Source organism: Mercenaria mercenaria, chromosome 13 (genome assembly GCF_021730395.1).
Source record: "Mercenaria mercenaria strain notata chromosome 13, MADL_Memer_1, whole genome shotgun sequence".
Classification (NCBI taxonomy): domain Eukaryota; kingdom Metazoa; phylum Mollusca; class Bivalvia; order Venerida; family Veneridae; genus Mercenaria; species Mercenaria mercenaria.
The window spans coordinates 8,001,397-8,017,757 of NC_069373.1; the positions used below are offsets into that span (position 1 = coordinate 8,001,397).

General features: G+C 34.6%; 1 protein-coding gene across 2 annotated transcripts in view; it reads right to left on the minus strand.

Moving 5' to 3' along the window:
* Window positions 1-12,010, minus strand: part of LOC123529961 (uncharacterized) — a 92,064-nt gene extending 80,054 nt beyond the window's left edge. Inside the window, exons 1-2 of one of the 2 annotated variants that reach the window (XM_053521106.1) lie at window positions 11,854-12,010; window positions 3,963-4,198 (exon numbers count right to left, since the gene is read on the minus strand). In XM_053521106.1, coding sequence (XP_053377081.1) covers window positions 3,963-4,126 — 164 coding nt within the window. In that variant the 5' untranslated portion in view covers window positions 4,127-4,198; window positions 11,854-12,010. Of the gene's footprint in view, window positions 1-3,962; window positions 4,199-11,010; window positions 11,159-11,853 lie in introns of those variants that run through there. The other variant, XM_045310599.2, reaches the window with a different exon arrangement.
* Between the last annotated feature and the right edge of the window lie 4,351 nt (window positions 12,011-16,361).

Here is a 16,361-nt window from a genome sequence, read left to right on the forward strand (position 1 = left end):
TCCAGCATGAAGTGGACTGCTATTCCAAGAAATCTATAAATGTTTTCCAGCATAAACAGCATCAAATTACAGTAATCATTTCCTTAGTGAGATCTTATTCCTATCTATAGTTGTGTTAATGTAAAGTTTTTGTAGGTGGGCCAGTGGTCTAGTGGAAACATGCCCGACTGTCAATCAAAAGGTCCAGGGTTCGAATCCCGGTTCAGGCACTGGAAATTTCTAAGATGCTCGAGTGTCTCCCACCCAACTAAGAGGCCTGTACTGGTTATTCCCAGGAGAGACAGCTTCGCGTGTATCGGTGCTAACTGGGTACGTTAACGAACCAGACTGTTAAAAAAATTCCTAAGAGGTAGGCTAAGTTAGCCGCACAGGCCTGTATCTAAAAAGGATTTCTCTCTATCTGTTCTGGGGACTTCATCTCACTCTCCCTCTAGTCAGATCACTCTGCGTCTGTACTAGTAGAGGATGAATTTCACGCCCTACGTGGCTGTGTTTGCTATATGTAAAGTGCCTTTTGCTTTATCAAGAAAAGGGCGCTACATAAATCTGGTATAATAATAATAATAATAATTTGAGACACAAACACTTATTCTGTTTTTCAACATTAAGATAATAAACAACTCGCTGGCAATTTAATAAACAAGAGGGTCATAGTGGCCTTAAGTCACTCACCTGACCAGGACTACTTGACCTGTACATATGTAAGAAACTCTAAATCATGAATGGTAATATACGTATTATTATCATACAAAAATATAAAACATGTAAAGTTAAAAGATTATGAGAAGACATGCTTATAAGGTTTTTCTATTTTTAGCTCCCATGGCCCAAAGAAGGGACCAAACACCTCAGTTAACCTAGTATCTAATTTGGCCTAGATTTCATACAGATGAACATTTAAATCATGTTCTATGTAAATCAGGTAGATCATTAACCAACCTTTTCTATGACATGACCTAACAGACATAGTTTTTGACCTCAGGTATCCACCTTAAGTTATAAACTTGACTAGATTCCCTTTCTTCCATAGAGACAAACATTCGAAAAAAATTTGCGATGACAAGTTGAAAAAGTGGTTTCTGCAGTGTTAACATATTTTCTATGATTTGACCTAATGAAATAATTTTTTCCCAAGTGACCCAGTTACAAATTTATCCTAGATTTTAAAGAGACAATCATTCCAACCAAGTTTCTTGAAGATCGGGTAGAAAATGTGTCCTTCTGGCTCATTTGAGTGTTAAAATGTCTTTCTCTACTTTAACACAGTGACCTAGTTTTTGACCATGATAACCCAGTTTTAAATCTGACCTAGATTTTATAGAGACATAATATATTCTGTGAAAGTTTTATGAAGATCAAGTAGAAAATGTGGTCTCTAGAGTGTGAATAGTGTTTTTCTATTACTTGACCTGGTGACCAAATATCTGACCTTGGGTGAATAAGGTTTGAAACTTACCTAGATTTTTATAGGGACAAACATTCGGACAAAGCTTTAAGAAGATCAAACCAAAAATGAAGCTGATAGTGTTAACATGGTTTTCTATACTTTGACCTAGTGACCTAGTTTTTGACCTTTGGTAACTCAAGTTTTAAAACTAACCTAGATTTTATAGAGAAAAATTTAAGAAGATCTAACAGAAAATGTGGCCTCTAGAGTCTTGAAGGGGAATATGCAACATTTTGCAACATTTCTTAATCTCTTTAGAAAGAACAAGGTGAAACAGTAACAAAAAAGTATCAAAATCGGACTACAAACAAAAAAGATATAGCCATTTCAATGATTTGAACACCATCTATGTACTCCAATGGCAGCCACCTCGGGCACAGTGACAATCACATCATCATTCTTTCCTTATATAGGCATTATAATATATGGAATATCAGTGAATAAGAACTATGAGAAACATATTTGTGGTCCATAATATAATAAGAACCTTAGTATTATTATATGTAGAAGTATTTAGAGTAATGTTCTGACCAAGTTTCATTAAGATTCATTACGACTGGACTTAAATTATAACTTCTGGAGTGTTAATAGTAAAATTGTACAAAAATGCCAGAGCACATAATTTGTCCAAGTCAGTAGGGACAAAACTTTGCAACCTTTTGACCGGCTTTGGACAAAAATATATCACACGTCTAAGTTCATGCTGATAATGTGTACGATGTTTCAACGGAATCCCTTTAAAATTGCAGAAGTACTTTGCGAAACAAATCCCAATTATACCAGAGTCTAAGTCTAAGGGCAAGTAACCCTGCAATTCTTGGACCAACCCTGAAAACAAGTACATCATGCACATGATATGTACACTTTATGGTGACTATGTGTATCTTCATCTAGTTTTCTTTCGAAGGGTTGCAAAGACTGCACCACAAACTTTTTGAAACCAATCAACCAGACAACCAATCTACAACCAACTACCTGACTACTCCTATATATCCCAATTAAATTTTAGTTTCTGTAAGGCGTGTAAGGATATGCTAGTCTTACAATACAATATGTATCGGGATACAGTTACAATACGATACATATCGCAATACAAATTAAGTCATGTCAGCATTCATGTGACAAAATGAAAAAAAGGTCAATGTTCCTACACTCGGAGAGTACTTGAAATTTTGCTTTGACTTTTTTTTTAAAAAATGATAAATTTGTTTAGTTACTATCTGTAACACTGATTGTATGAATGTTTTCATTCAATGTTTCTATTTTTTACTGTACTGTTTCTGTATTGTGAAACAGGAGCATAGGGCCAGACTAATGTATCATGATACATGGAATTTCGATATATTGTTACACTCTTAGTTTCCTTGAGTACGAGGGTTGTCTCAAAATAGCGTGACAAATTTTATTTACATCTTTTACCAACGTCCGAACTTTATGAAATTTATAATCTATTTTCAAAGATTTTGATAGAGAGTTTATGCTGAAAAAAAAACGCTATTCTTAAAAAATATCGGACTTTTGTTATGATCAAAGTGGTATGACCGGCGCAGCCCAAAAATGATCCATTTTATTAAGCTGTCTTCCGTGATGTTTGTCTCAGTTTCCTAACAACCCGTTGCGCATCAACCTCATATATTTTAGTGTCAAATGTAGAAATTTCGAGGAAATGATGTTGTTTATGTATGTGCACTGACAGTTCTCCCAGGTCAATCTGCTTCTACATTTATGAAAAAATGGCGAAGTCAACGGATAAGGCGGCCCACAGAACCGTCATAGAGTTTTGTGTAGACCTCAGAATGGCACCAGTAACTGTTAAAAATTAAAAGATGAAGACTGCAGACAAGCATAAAAATGTGTTGAGAGCTTTAGTATACAAATGACATCACAGATTTTCAGACGGGACGACTGATTTTTAGGACAAAGTAAATGTTGCTAGACCGTTAGACTATGCATATTTCCCGCAGTTAAAATAACATTTACGGGACCAGAGATTGATGATCTGCATGATCTTATGTTAGAGACACAGAGGTTCTGCTCCAGTCAGGAATATGTGATTTTGTTTAAAGTTCTCTGTAAATCTTGATTTTAGAGATATTGATATGAAAATACATGTACTTACTCATAAAAGGTTATATTATATGATGGTCAAATTTTGTTCATATAGTGTGTACAGTTTCCAAAAACACGCAATTTGTCACGTTATTTTAGGACAACCCTCGTATAACAGAATACGCAATCAAATACATATATACAACTAACCAGACAAGACAATCAATTAAACCTTTAGCCTGCTAAATTTCTAAAATGGACTGGTCCATTATTCAATTTGGGCAGAACTACAGACTACTACATATTATTTGAATGGGTGTTCACTGAAAATTTACTGACTGAATGGCGAACAGTGCAGACTATCCGCGCAGTCTGATCATGGTCTGCACTGGTGGCAAAGGCAGAATCACTTACCACCAGCAGGCTAAAGTTTTAAGTAACTAGATGAAAACATCTAACATCTTACCTGCTAGAAGGAACGTCTGTACTGATACTCAGTGTTACTGGTGTGGCCAGATTACTAACAGGAACTTGTTGTGATAGTACAGCAGAAGTAATAGGAGACAGTTGTTGAGGAATATCATCATAGCCAGAAGATGGTACAGTTGATGTAACTATGGACATTTCCATCAAATCAATGGTATAAGGGCAACCACTACTTTCAGATATTCTTGGACATTTCTCACTTGGTAAATGATCGATCTGAAATTCAAAAGTAGCATGTACCTTAGTTGCCACACTGCCATGGTGATGAGAAATGAATACAATGCAACAGGAATGTTGAAAACCTGAAAATAATCAGAATATTTAAATATGCGCCTCTATTTTTCTTACAACACTGTTTAAAGTCCAACAAGATATGGCTGGGGAAGATGCTCTCACAGACAAAGAAAAGATCTATATCCCTCAACTTTCTGTGAGGGTATAACAGGACTTTGAATATTGGTAACAAAGATATGGTCTGGATAAGGTGACCAACCACAACCATGTGGACAGACAGACAAGGACTGCTATAGAGCTTCTTACAAAATGGAAAGGGCAAAATAATTTGAATCACTGTGGAAGCATTTTGGAAAGTTCAAGCTTGTGGTGAAGATTTCTAAACAAGAGGGCCATAATGGCCCTATATCGTTCACCTGTTATCATTGCACTTGAGACAAGAAGGTCCTCAAAAAAAATATCTAAATCCAAAGGACAGGAACAACAAAGGGAAGAAATTTAACCAAAAAGAAGAAAAAAATTCTTACAAGGTATAGATATGTCAAAAAACACCTAAAAATTGGAGGTACCATCCATGTTGTACCACAGAAAAGTGGTCTCAGTTTTTCCCTATGGCCAATAATAAAAAAGTTACTAAAAATAAGCTATTTCTAGTAACGTAAAAGGGAAGTAATTAAAAAAAATATATATATTGTAAGTGAACAAAAGAAAGATCTGCCAAATAAATATGTTGGCATAAGTGAAATTTCAGATCAGTATCTTCATTAGTTACGGAGATATACCCATTTTAATTTGAAATAAAGGGAGGTAATCTGACATAAAATCAGTCCATAGTTATCTACCCTGATTGTCTCAGTCCAACTAATAACAATAATGAAATTTCAAATAAGTCCTATAAGTACTTACTGATATAAATCCATTTTGATTACAATCAGGGGAGGTAATCAGATATAAAATAACTCTGGAACCTACAACTGGATCTGATTTGTCATGGAATCCAAGATTTAGTGTTGTTGAAGATATTTTGAAAGTTTGTATCAAATAAAACCATAAATGAAGTCTCTATATGGCTGCAAAAGCCAAAATAGCCGATTTTGGACATTTAAGGGGCCATAACTCTTGAACCCAAGATGGAATCTGGCCAGTTCAAGAAAGGAACCAAGATCTTATGGTGGTACAAGTTTTGTGCAAGTTTGGTTAAAATCAAATCATAAATGAAGCTGCTATTGTGCAGACAAGGTCAAAATAGCTAATTTTGGCCCTTTCAGCGGCCATAACTCTGGAACCCATAATGGGATCTGGCCAGTTCAAGAAAGGAACCGAGATCTTATAGTGATACAAGTTGTGTGCAAGTTTGGTTAAAATAAAATCAATAATGAAACCACTATCGTGCAGACAAGAAATTGTTGACGCACACACGGAGGGACGGACGGTGATCACAAAAGCTCAACTTGTCACTTTGTGACAGGTGAGCTAAAAAAGAGGGCTTGTCACTTTGTGACAGGTGAGCTAAAAAAGAGGGATGTTACATGTAACTGTTACATCGATACTTTCAATGGAAAGGAAAATGTATTGCCATTTTACTGAACGGATATTTCTTTTTGGGTTTCTTAAATAAATGTATCATAAACTGAAAAGTAATGTTCCCTTAATGACAAATCAGTACTTAACCATGAAGGAACACCTCAGCACAGATACGCAGGCAAATAAATATTTTAGAAAAGACCTCCATTTGCTATATATTCATTTGTTTGTTGACTAAAGAACAGATGCATTAAAAATATACAGTCGACATTGTATTAAGAGACCGCCCAAGGGACTGCTAAAAAGTGGTCTTTTAATGGAATGGTCTCTTAATGAATTTCAGTCAGGTGAAGAGAAAAGTTACTTTAACTGTTAATGTAACTGTATTTATTATGAACATACATATATGTATCTATATTTCAAAATGTATGCATGTACATTGTGTATTGTCTCTGTTCTATACAATCAAATCATCACCATTATCATCATCAGTCATCATCAATATCTCAAAACCAGGGCTCCGGAATTTTGAGAACTCAATCAGTTCGAAACGAAAATCCTGACATCGGCGCTACCCCACCAACCGCATTACCAATATACCATACTTGTAAAACGTGATAGAGTAAAGAAATAAGCATGTCATGCATTAAAACTGAGTTACCGGGCAACGCGAGTTACCATACAATGAAGACAGTTATTCAGTGTTATGTGTGATCATTACTTTGTTTAAATGTTGATGTTTTTCAGAGAAAATACCTGCAAGGGTAAAATTACCGAGGCGTACACCGTGTACCTAACTAGTCTAAAAGCCAACGCACGTGACTCGGTACCGTATACACAACAGAAAATTTGTGATGTTTCCTCATTCTTTGACGGAATTTTATAAAATACAATGCGTCAAAGTGAATTACACGACACATATTCTCTGCTATACATCCTCAGTTTTTTAAGAATAACCGCGGACCGAATGTTTACGTTATGTGAACGCTGAGATCGAATTTTCCCGCATGTGCAGTACCAAAAGGTCACGCGGGTTGGCCACGGATATTTCATTTCACTGGCGTTGTACTTCAATAAGCAACTACATTTTATTAGTTATATGTTTTCTTCTTATGTAAATAAAATTTCATTTGAAACGTTTTTTAAAAGACCGATTTGATAAACAGCGCCACTCCGGTTTTCTTTATCATTCGTGTTTATTTATTTTTTTTGTACAGTCGGGTTGCAAAGACGATTTTCTGCACTTGTTTCAACTGGAGCCCCAACAAATGTATCATGTAATTTTTACAAATCAAGTAATTATAAAAATTATTTATATCGGTTTCCCGTGTGATGTCTCATTAAATGCAGTGACCATTTGTTTTTTACCCGTGATCAAACATAGCCTTTTGAAATAAACCATCCGTCGGATTCTAAATAAAAGAAATGGATCCCCATCGAAAAGATTTGGATCCAGTCAGAAACATTTGGAAACCAGTCAAAAATGTTTAATACATTGCAGTCGGCTGTCTGCAAACATTAAAGGATGTGCCGCGCGAGCACTGATTGCGTCAAGTGCTAACTACGGACCTATTATCAAGGTGATAATCAGACCGTTTGACACGTTTATTGATTATCTGTGGGTGCGACTAACAATTTCCTGCTTGGCAGGTGATCGTGTATTGAGATTTCAGACCGGAATTTATACTTTTCTCCATTTTTACGGGACCGATTTTTTTCGTTTTTTCACTTCACAAATCGGTCTGAAAAGTAAAAAATCGATCCAAAACCGACAAATTTCCGAAGCCCTGCTCAAAACGTACTCGCTAATTACACAGGTGAAGTAATGCCCGACAGGAATGTGGTACCTGGTTGCTTAATAATACTTTTGTCGAATATTTTACCTGTCAGGACTACATTAATGTGGTCGCTAGTCGTTTAATAAAAAAGACGTTTAATGGAATCAAATCATGTACTAAAAATGTTCGGGAGGGATTTTGACTAGTCGCTTAATAAAACAAGAGTTGTCCGTAAGACAGCGCGCTCCACTATTCGGGGATTTGACAGTAAAATGAATATATGTCTGAATAAGAGACCTCTACTATAAAAAGAAGATACACCAAGTGGCATAATTCCATCAAATACACAAATTAGAATTATTAGGATTGTTACAACAAATGCAGATGATGATGGTAAAGATATATTAATTTTGAGTTTCAAGTCATTATCTTATATAGTACCAAAGTTATGTCCAGAAAATGAAGTTTGTTAAAAAAATTTAAGTGTAAAAGGGGCATAATTTGGTCAAAAAAACAAATCAGAGTTATGGGGATTGTTACCACACATGCAGATGATGGAGATAAAGATACATTTTAAGTTTCAAGTCGTTATCTTCTATTGCATTAAAGTAATATTCAGAAAGCAAAGATTGCAAAAACAATGTAAGTACAAAAGGGGCATAATTCTGTCAAAAATACAATTAGAGTTATGGGGTATGTAACCACACATGCAGATGATGATTATAAACAAATATTTTTAATTTCAAGTTATTATCTTTTAAAGTACCAGAGATATGTCTATTAATAAAGCTTTTGAAAAAAATTTAACATGAAAATAATTCCAAGTATAACTCCTTGGTGACCTTGACCTTGGGTATAATGGGCCCAGCCCCTGCATATACTATGTTTGTATGCTTGACAATGTTTATGAGAACTTACAATAAGGTATAAGCAAAAGCAACAAAGTTATGACAGAAAAACAAAGGTTGCCGAAAAACTTTAACCTCAAAAATAACCTAAGTATAAGACCTTGGTGACCTTGACCTTGGATAAAATGGGCCCAGTCCCTGTACATACTTTGTTCACATACTGGACAATGTTTATGTGAAGTTAAAGTATGATACAAGCAATAGTAACAAAGATATGACAGAAAAACAAAGGTTGCCGAAAAACTTTAACCTTAAAAATAACCTAAGTACAACACCTTGGTGACCTTGACCTTGGGTATAATGGGCTCAACCCCTACATATACTTTGTTTGCATACTAGACAATGTTTTTGTGAAGTGTCAGTAAGATATAAGCAATATTAACAAAGATATGACAGAAAAACAAAGGTTGCCGAAAAACTTTAACCTTAAAAATAACCTAAGTATAACAGCTTGGTGACCTTGACCTTGGGTATAATGGGCTCAGCCCCTAGACATACATTGTTTGTATACTGGACAATGTTTATGTGAAGTTAAAGTAAGATATAAGCAATAGTAACAAAGATATGACAGAAAAACAAAGGTTGCCGAAAAACTTTAACCAATAAGGGTCACGCCGACGCCAACACCGGGGCGAGTAGTATACTATAGTCCCCCTATTTTCCAAATAGTGGAGCTAAAAATCGCTTAATAGAGGTGGTCGCAAGTACGATCTCGACTGTACATTAAAGGAACAAACCACTGAGCAGAAAAAGTCACTGTGACCTTGGCCTTTGACTGTCCGACCTAAAAATGTATGAAGTCATCCAATGGGCAATGTGCCTACCATATTTGAGGATCGAAGGTTAAGGTGAATGTAAACTATTTCTGTACGAACTGTCACATGACCATGGCCTTTGACTGTCTGACCTCAAAATGTACAAAGTCATCCACTGCCAATTGGCAAAGTGCCTACCATATTTGAGGATCGAAGGTTAAGGTGATGTAAACTATCTTTGTACTAACTGTCACTGTGACCTTGGCCTTTGACTGTCTGACCTCAAAATGTATAACTATAAAGTCTTCCACTGCCATTAATGGGCAATGTGCCTACCATATCTGAGGGTCAAAGGTTAAGGTGAATCATACTGAATGTGAGCTATTTTTGTACTAACTGACTTAAACTGTCACTGTCACTTTGACTTCAACTCGCATACCTCAAAATCAATAGGTTCATCCACTGCCCATAAATTTGAGATGTACGTGCCAAGTTTGAGGAATGTAAGTCAAAAATACAGCTGTTAGTTTTTATTTTCAGAAACAATGTGATATTGACCTTTGACACACTGACATAAAATTCAATATACATGGGACATCTATTGTCATGTACTGTACTGCTAAAAATCCGCATTTAACAAGGACAATGTTTATGTGAAGTTAAAGTAAGATATAAGCAATAGTAACAAAGATATGACAGAAAAACAAAGGTTGCCGAAAAACTTTTAAACAATAAAGGTCACGCCGACGCCAACACCGGGGCGAGTAGTATAGTCCCCCTATTTTCCAAATAGTGGAGCTAAAAATCGCTTAATGGAGGTGGTCGCAAGTACGATCTCGACTGTACATTAAAGGAACAAACCACTGAGCAGAAAAAGTCACTGTGACCTTGGCCTTTGACTGTCCTACCTAAAAATGTATGAAGTCATCCAATGGGCAATGTGCCTACCATATTTGAGGATCGAAGGTTAAGGTGAATGTAAACTATTTCTGTACGAACTGTCACATGACCATGACCTTTGACTGTCTGACCTCAAAATGTACAAAGTCATCCACTGCCAATGGGCAAAGTGCCTACCATATTTGAGGATCGAAGGTTAAGGTGATGTAAACTATCTTTGCACTAACTGTCACTGTGACCTTGGCCTTTGACTGTCTGACCTCAAAATGTATAACTATAAAGTCTTCCACTGCCATTAATGGGCAATGTGCCTACCATATCTGAGGGTCGAAGGTTAAGGTGAATCATACTGAATGTGAGCTATTTTTGTACTAACTGACTTAAACTGTCACTGTCACTTTGACTTCAACTCACATACCTCAAAATCAATAGGTTCATCCACTGCCCATAAATTTGAGATGTACCTGCCAAGTCTGAGGAATGTAAGTCAAAAATACAGCTGTTAGTTTTTATTTTCAGAAACAATGTGATATTGACCTTTGACACACTGACATAAAATTCAATATGGGACATCTATTGTCATGTAGTATGATGTACTGTACTGCTAAAAATCCGCATTTAACAAGGAATTCTGGAGTTAAAGGCCTTAGTCAAGACATACATAGCTATGAGTCTGACTTCAGCAGTTTCAAACCAATATAGAAGTGAATCTGAATATAGACAGATCTAGCTTTTTGTTGTGTTACTGTTACCAGTATGCGTACACTTCTGGTAAGCAATGCATTTCTTTTATGGAAAATTACTTTGGAAACCAAAGAAATAAATATTATTCAATATTGATAGCGACATCCTCTCTCATGAATGACTGCCAAAACTATATTTCTGCAAAACAATGTGAAAAGTACATACATCATGAACTAAAGTCTTACTTTGCGTTTTTTATTCCACACAGAAGGCTCAAACTTCAGACACATTTTAGCTGCCATATTTTCATTTATATATATTTTTTAGTAAAATCCTGTCACATACTGTTGGTAAACAAGCTAAAAATCATGGTATCAAGTAAACAGTGATGTGATTGGTTAGAAACTAGGCTGCTGAACCTTGACACAACACTCAGTATACATAGGCAAACTGAAAGTAAACTCATGCAGAGATTTACTTGGTGTTATCTACTGGCACTATGAAATCATCTAAGTTTATAAAAATATGTAAATGTTAGAAAATGAAACTTGTGGAGAAAAAATATTTAAGTACTCACTAGAATAGATCTATTCTATATAAAATGTTGGTCATGATGCTGGAAAACTTTCAAGAAGTATTCAATGTTCAACAAATTTAAAAAATATAATTTGCTCCATGCAACTTATTTGATGTGAGGTCTCTAATGACTGGGCTCTGCTCTACGACAATTCATGCTAATCCGAGTATTTCCACCATGGCAGATTTTATTTCTTAGTTTAGCATAATAATAAAGCTGCATATACGCAAGTAAATACAAGGCAGGTAACTGTGACAGTTTCATTAAACAACGAAGACACATTTCCTTATTGTACATTGAAATACAATACCTTACCAGGACCATTTTTGATAAAAAAAAAACAAAAACAAGATTCAAACAACTGGCTCTGCAAATATTCACTACGACACCGGTCGCAAAAACAAATGGTTTATTATTAATTATGAAATATTCTCAATTGTGTCAATCATTGCATAAATGAAACAAACGTTAACATGTGTCTATGAACTAAATAAACTAAATATTTACTCACCTGGAAGGCTTTAAGCAGCAGTTATGTTGAAAATAAATCCCTGCGTACATGCGTTTACAAAATGGATACACAACGTAACATCCGGGCAATGTAGTCCTCATCTAGGTCAAGGTCGATAATCTGTGATCAACGCATGTTTACGTGTTTTTTTTCAGAGCTGGGTTGAATTACATTGCATTTAGATTATTTGAAATGACTTGATTTGTTTACTAAAGGAAACGTATTTTTAACTGACTAATTTAACCACTTTCTTACGAAAATTTAGGCCTGTTGAAGTCCAGTGAAGATCTATAAAGCTAGATCTACTTAGTGCAGATAGGTCACAGATCAAAGCCTTTGAAAAAAAATTAACTCTTTGACAAAGGATTAATTAATCTTTTCAATTTCTCCTTATAAGCCTTAATAATATCTTGGAAACTGTAGTCATTACCCCCCGTTTCTCCCGCGATAGGATCGGAATCAGTGGCGTAGCTTCCTATAGGCGCACATAGCAGTGCAGACCAAAATAGATATTAAAAAGCTTTAAATATCCGACAAAATAAAACGATTCAAATGCCTAAAATAGCTCCATTTGTTACTTCAGGTTACTCATACGTTCATCAAACTTGTAGCTCTCTAGCAGATTTCTTTTTTGCATCAACACATTATATTGTGGTTAGAGCTATTTCCCTGTTTCATACCATCAACGTCCTAATGCGCGACTCAAGTTACCTCTCCTGATGGTCCGTCCTACGTCACGGGTTGGACTAGGTAAAACTCAAACAAACCTGGAAATATTTGGTGGATGTCGTCAAGGATGTACTCCTTGGTAATGTGTTAGAATCGAAATAATATATATCAAACTTGAATAAAATCATTGCTTTAAGTTCAGATGTGAAGGAATTGATGAAACAAGAATTTATTCAACAACAAATCACTGTTTGGGATATATTATTTCTTAAACAAATACTAACGGAATATTTATATAAAAATAACAAAAATTGATAGGGGTAACTTCATCATCTGGCGGGTTAGCACTAATCAACTAGGCTACTTTTTATCAGTTTACTGCTTTGATTATTCGACGCTGCCAGGAGGCGGTGTCGAGTATATTGGATACACTTTTATTTTGGTGGACCCTGTAAAGGTGGTAATGAATAGTTTCGGAATGATAAACTGAACACAGTGAATAGTTTGTAAAAGGACCCTCGATATTGCACGATAGATTTTAGTGAATAAACAAAAAAATGACAAAAAGAAAACATAAGAAATGTATGTAATGCAACTTATTATGTGATATAAAACAATGTTATCTGCCTTTCCTCTCCTTATTTGTAGAACAGAAAATATTTTTTATTTACAATTTCATCAAAATGTTGATCCGATTTATTGATAAGGGAGGTTACTCTGTAAGTCAAGTTTTCTATTTCTGACCTTAGCATGACCTACTTACCTAATCTAATTTTCTATAAATAGAACACACCGCAGATATACCATACTACAACGCGTGAATTGCGGAGAAGGGAGCGTTCATGCATTTTACAATAACCTTTCAGAAAACTTCGAAGAGAATATTAAAAAATAAAAATACGGAAAATTACACTATGCCTGCATAAAATTCCTTGAAAAAACGTATTAACAAATTAAATAAAGGAATCAATAAGCATAGAGTCTATATATGTTAACTTATTTTTAATCTTTTGTCTTATTTTCTTTGTTGATTACGGTGATGTAATGTCAGAATGAGCACATTTTTGCAGATTCATTTTACAGTTGTATATTTATATAATTATTATGGTTACCTTAACTTTGAAGCACTGAGTTTCCCAATTGTGACCACATGTACAACTGGTCAGAATATTTTTAAATATTTATAAACTCATCTTGATTCTAACCTTTGACTTTTTTTATTGCTTATGTGTCATATACTTATTGTTTACAGATATTCACTGTCAACTAAGGTGTGCAATAAAGGGCCATCATTTGGCTGAATTTGTCAGTGACAAGTTAATACTTCTTTAAAATGTGGTTTGATCGAAATATCAAAAGCCATGGGACCATAACTTATCAAAGCATCAGTGAATTTCAAATAGATTTCCTTGCTGAATTTATATTTTCATTAATTTTATATGACTAGTCAGTTGCTCTGGTTGTATTATATCTTGTTACTTGTTTCTTTTTTCTTTTTCTTTTACTTTTATAGATAGTTTGTTTTTGTATATGTCCATTCCTGTCTAACTTATAAAAAGATTTTCATTAAAACATTTTCTACACTTTGGCAGTGGCTTATTATGCTTGCTAAATTTCTTGTAATATTAGATTTGAATCAAGTTTATCGTTAGTCCAAAAAAATGAATTCTATGATATTCCAAAAGTATATAAGAAAGATTCATGACATTTGCTTTGTGGATAGGGGCAATATAGAGTTATATCATTCTTTTCTTGGACAAAATGTTTGGTTGTTTTGGCAACGGAAACTGTATAATCTACATTCTGAAATCTATAATGTAGGTGACTAAGGACATGAAACTTCCTCAGCGAATAGAAAACACTCATTACATTATACATGTATGATAATAAAAATAATGGTTTCTGTGAACCACAACTTTGAAATAATTATCTTTCAACATTTTCTCATTTCCCAACAAACTGCATTTCTGTGAAACTTCATACACATACTCCTGTATATAAGAACTTTTCACAGGTGCTGACCTTTAACAGTTCTAGTTATTTCACCAACTAATAGTTGGTGAAATAACTAGAACTGTCACAGGAGTGACTCATACCCCCACCATACGGTCTTGTCACAGAAGAATGGCAACCATAAGAAATCTTTAAAATACTTAAGTCTTTGGAGTACTTCATCCTGGGCTTCCACATATAAGTAATACTAGTATAATAATACTAGTAAATATAAAAAATCTCTATTAGAGATACACTAAAAGTGAATACAAAAAATGGTCTTACCCACCCATGTTACCACACAAAAATGTATTTACTTTTTACATAGGACTTATAATAAAAAAGTAAGAAAAATACCTAAAATATTGAAAATCTAAAAACAGGATTTCTAAAAATAGACTAATTCCTGGAATTTAAGGGGAAGAAACTCACTACAAAAGTTAAAAAAAGGTTACTTCAGTTTGGCTCTAAGCCAATCAGACTGAGATATAGTGAAAATACATCAGAATTAACCTTAAATTCTAGGTAAAAGGGGACACAATTCAAGAAAAAATGGTGTCAGAGTTATGCACCTTGTGTCACATGATGTGGGTGATGAGGTGGAACATCTATTTTAAGTCTGAATCAAATCCATTCAGTAGTAACTGAGATATAGTGAAAATACATCAAAATTAACCTTAAATTCTAAGTAAAAAGGGGCATAAATCATGAAAAATTGGTGTCAGAGTTATGCACCTTGTGTCACATGATGTGGGTGATGAGGCGGAACATCTATTTTAAGTTTGAATCAAATCCATTTTGTAATAACTGAGATATAGTGATAATATACATCAAAATCAACCTTAAATTTAAAGTAAAAGGGGACATAATTCATAAAAAATTGGTGTCAGAGTTATGCACCTTGTGTCACATGATGTGGGTGATGAGGTGGAACATCTATTTTAAGTTTGAATCAAATCCATTTAGTAATAACTCAGATATAGTGAAAATACAACAAAATTAACCTTAAATTCTAAGTAAAAGGGGACATAATTCATGAAAACTTGGTGTCAGAGTAATGCACCTTGTGTCATATGATGTGGGTGATGAGGTGGAACATCTATTTTAAGTTTGAATCAAATCCATTTAGTAGTAACTGAGATATAGTGAAAATACAACAAAATTAACCTTAAATTCTAAGTAAAAGGGGACATTATTCATGAAAACTTGGTGTCAGAGTTATGCACCTTGTGTCACATGATGTGGGCACATGATGTGGGTGATGAGGTGGAACATCTATTTTAAGTTTGAATCAAATCCATTCAATAGTAACTGAGATATAGTGAAAATACATCAAAATCAACCTTAAATTCTAAGTAAAAAGGGGCATAATTCATAAAAAATTGGTGTCAGAGTTATGCACCTTGTGTCACATGATGTGGGTGATGAGGTGGAACATCTATTTTAAGTTTGAATCAAATCCATTTAGTAATAACTCAGATATAGTGAAAATACAACAAAATTAACCTTAAATTCTAAGTAAGAGGGGACATAATTCATGAAAACATGGTGTCAGAGTTATGCACATTGTGTCACATGATGTGGGTGATAAGGTGGAACATGTATTTTAAGTTTGTATCAAATCCATTTGGTAATAACTTAGATAATAGATTTCAGGACGGGACGAGACGCGACGTGACAAAACTGACTCCTATATACCCCCCTCAAACATGTTTGGTGGGGGTATAATTACTTTAATTTTGTATGTAAAGGGACCACCTACTCGCAATGTCAATGTCACTGCAGGTAGAGGATTTGTATTGCATAGTAATACTTTTCTATCGTGCTTATTTTTCATGTTTTTAACA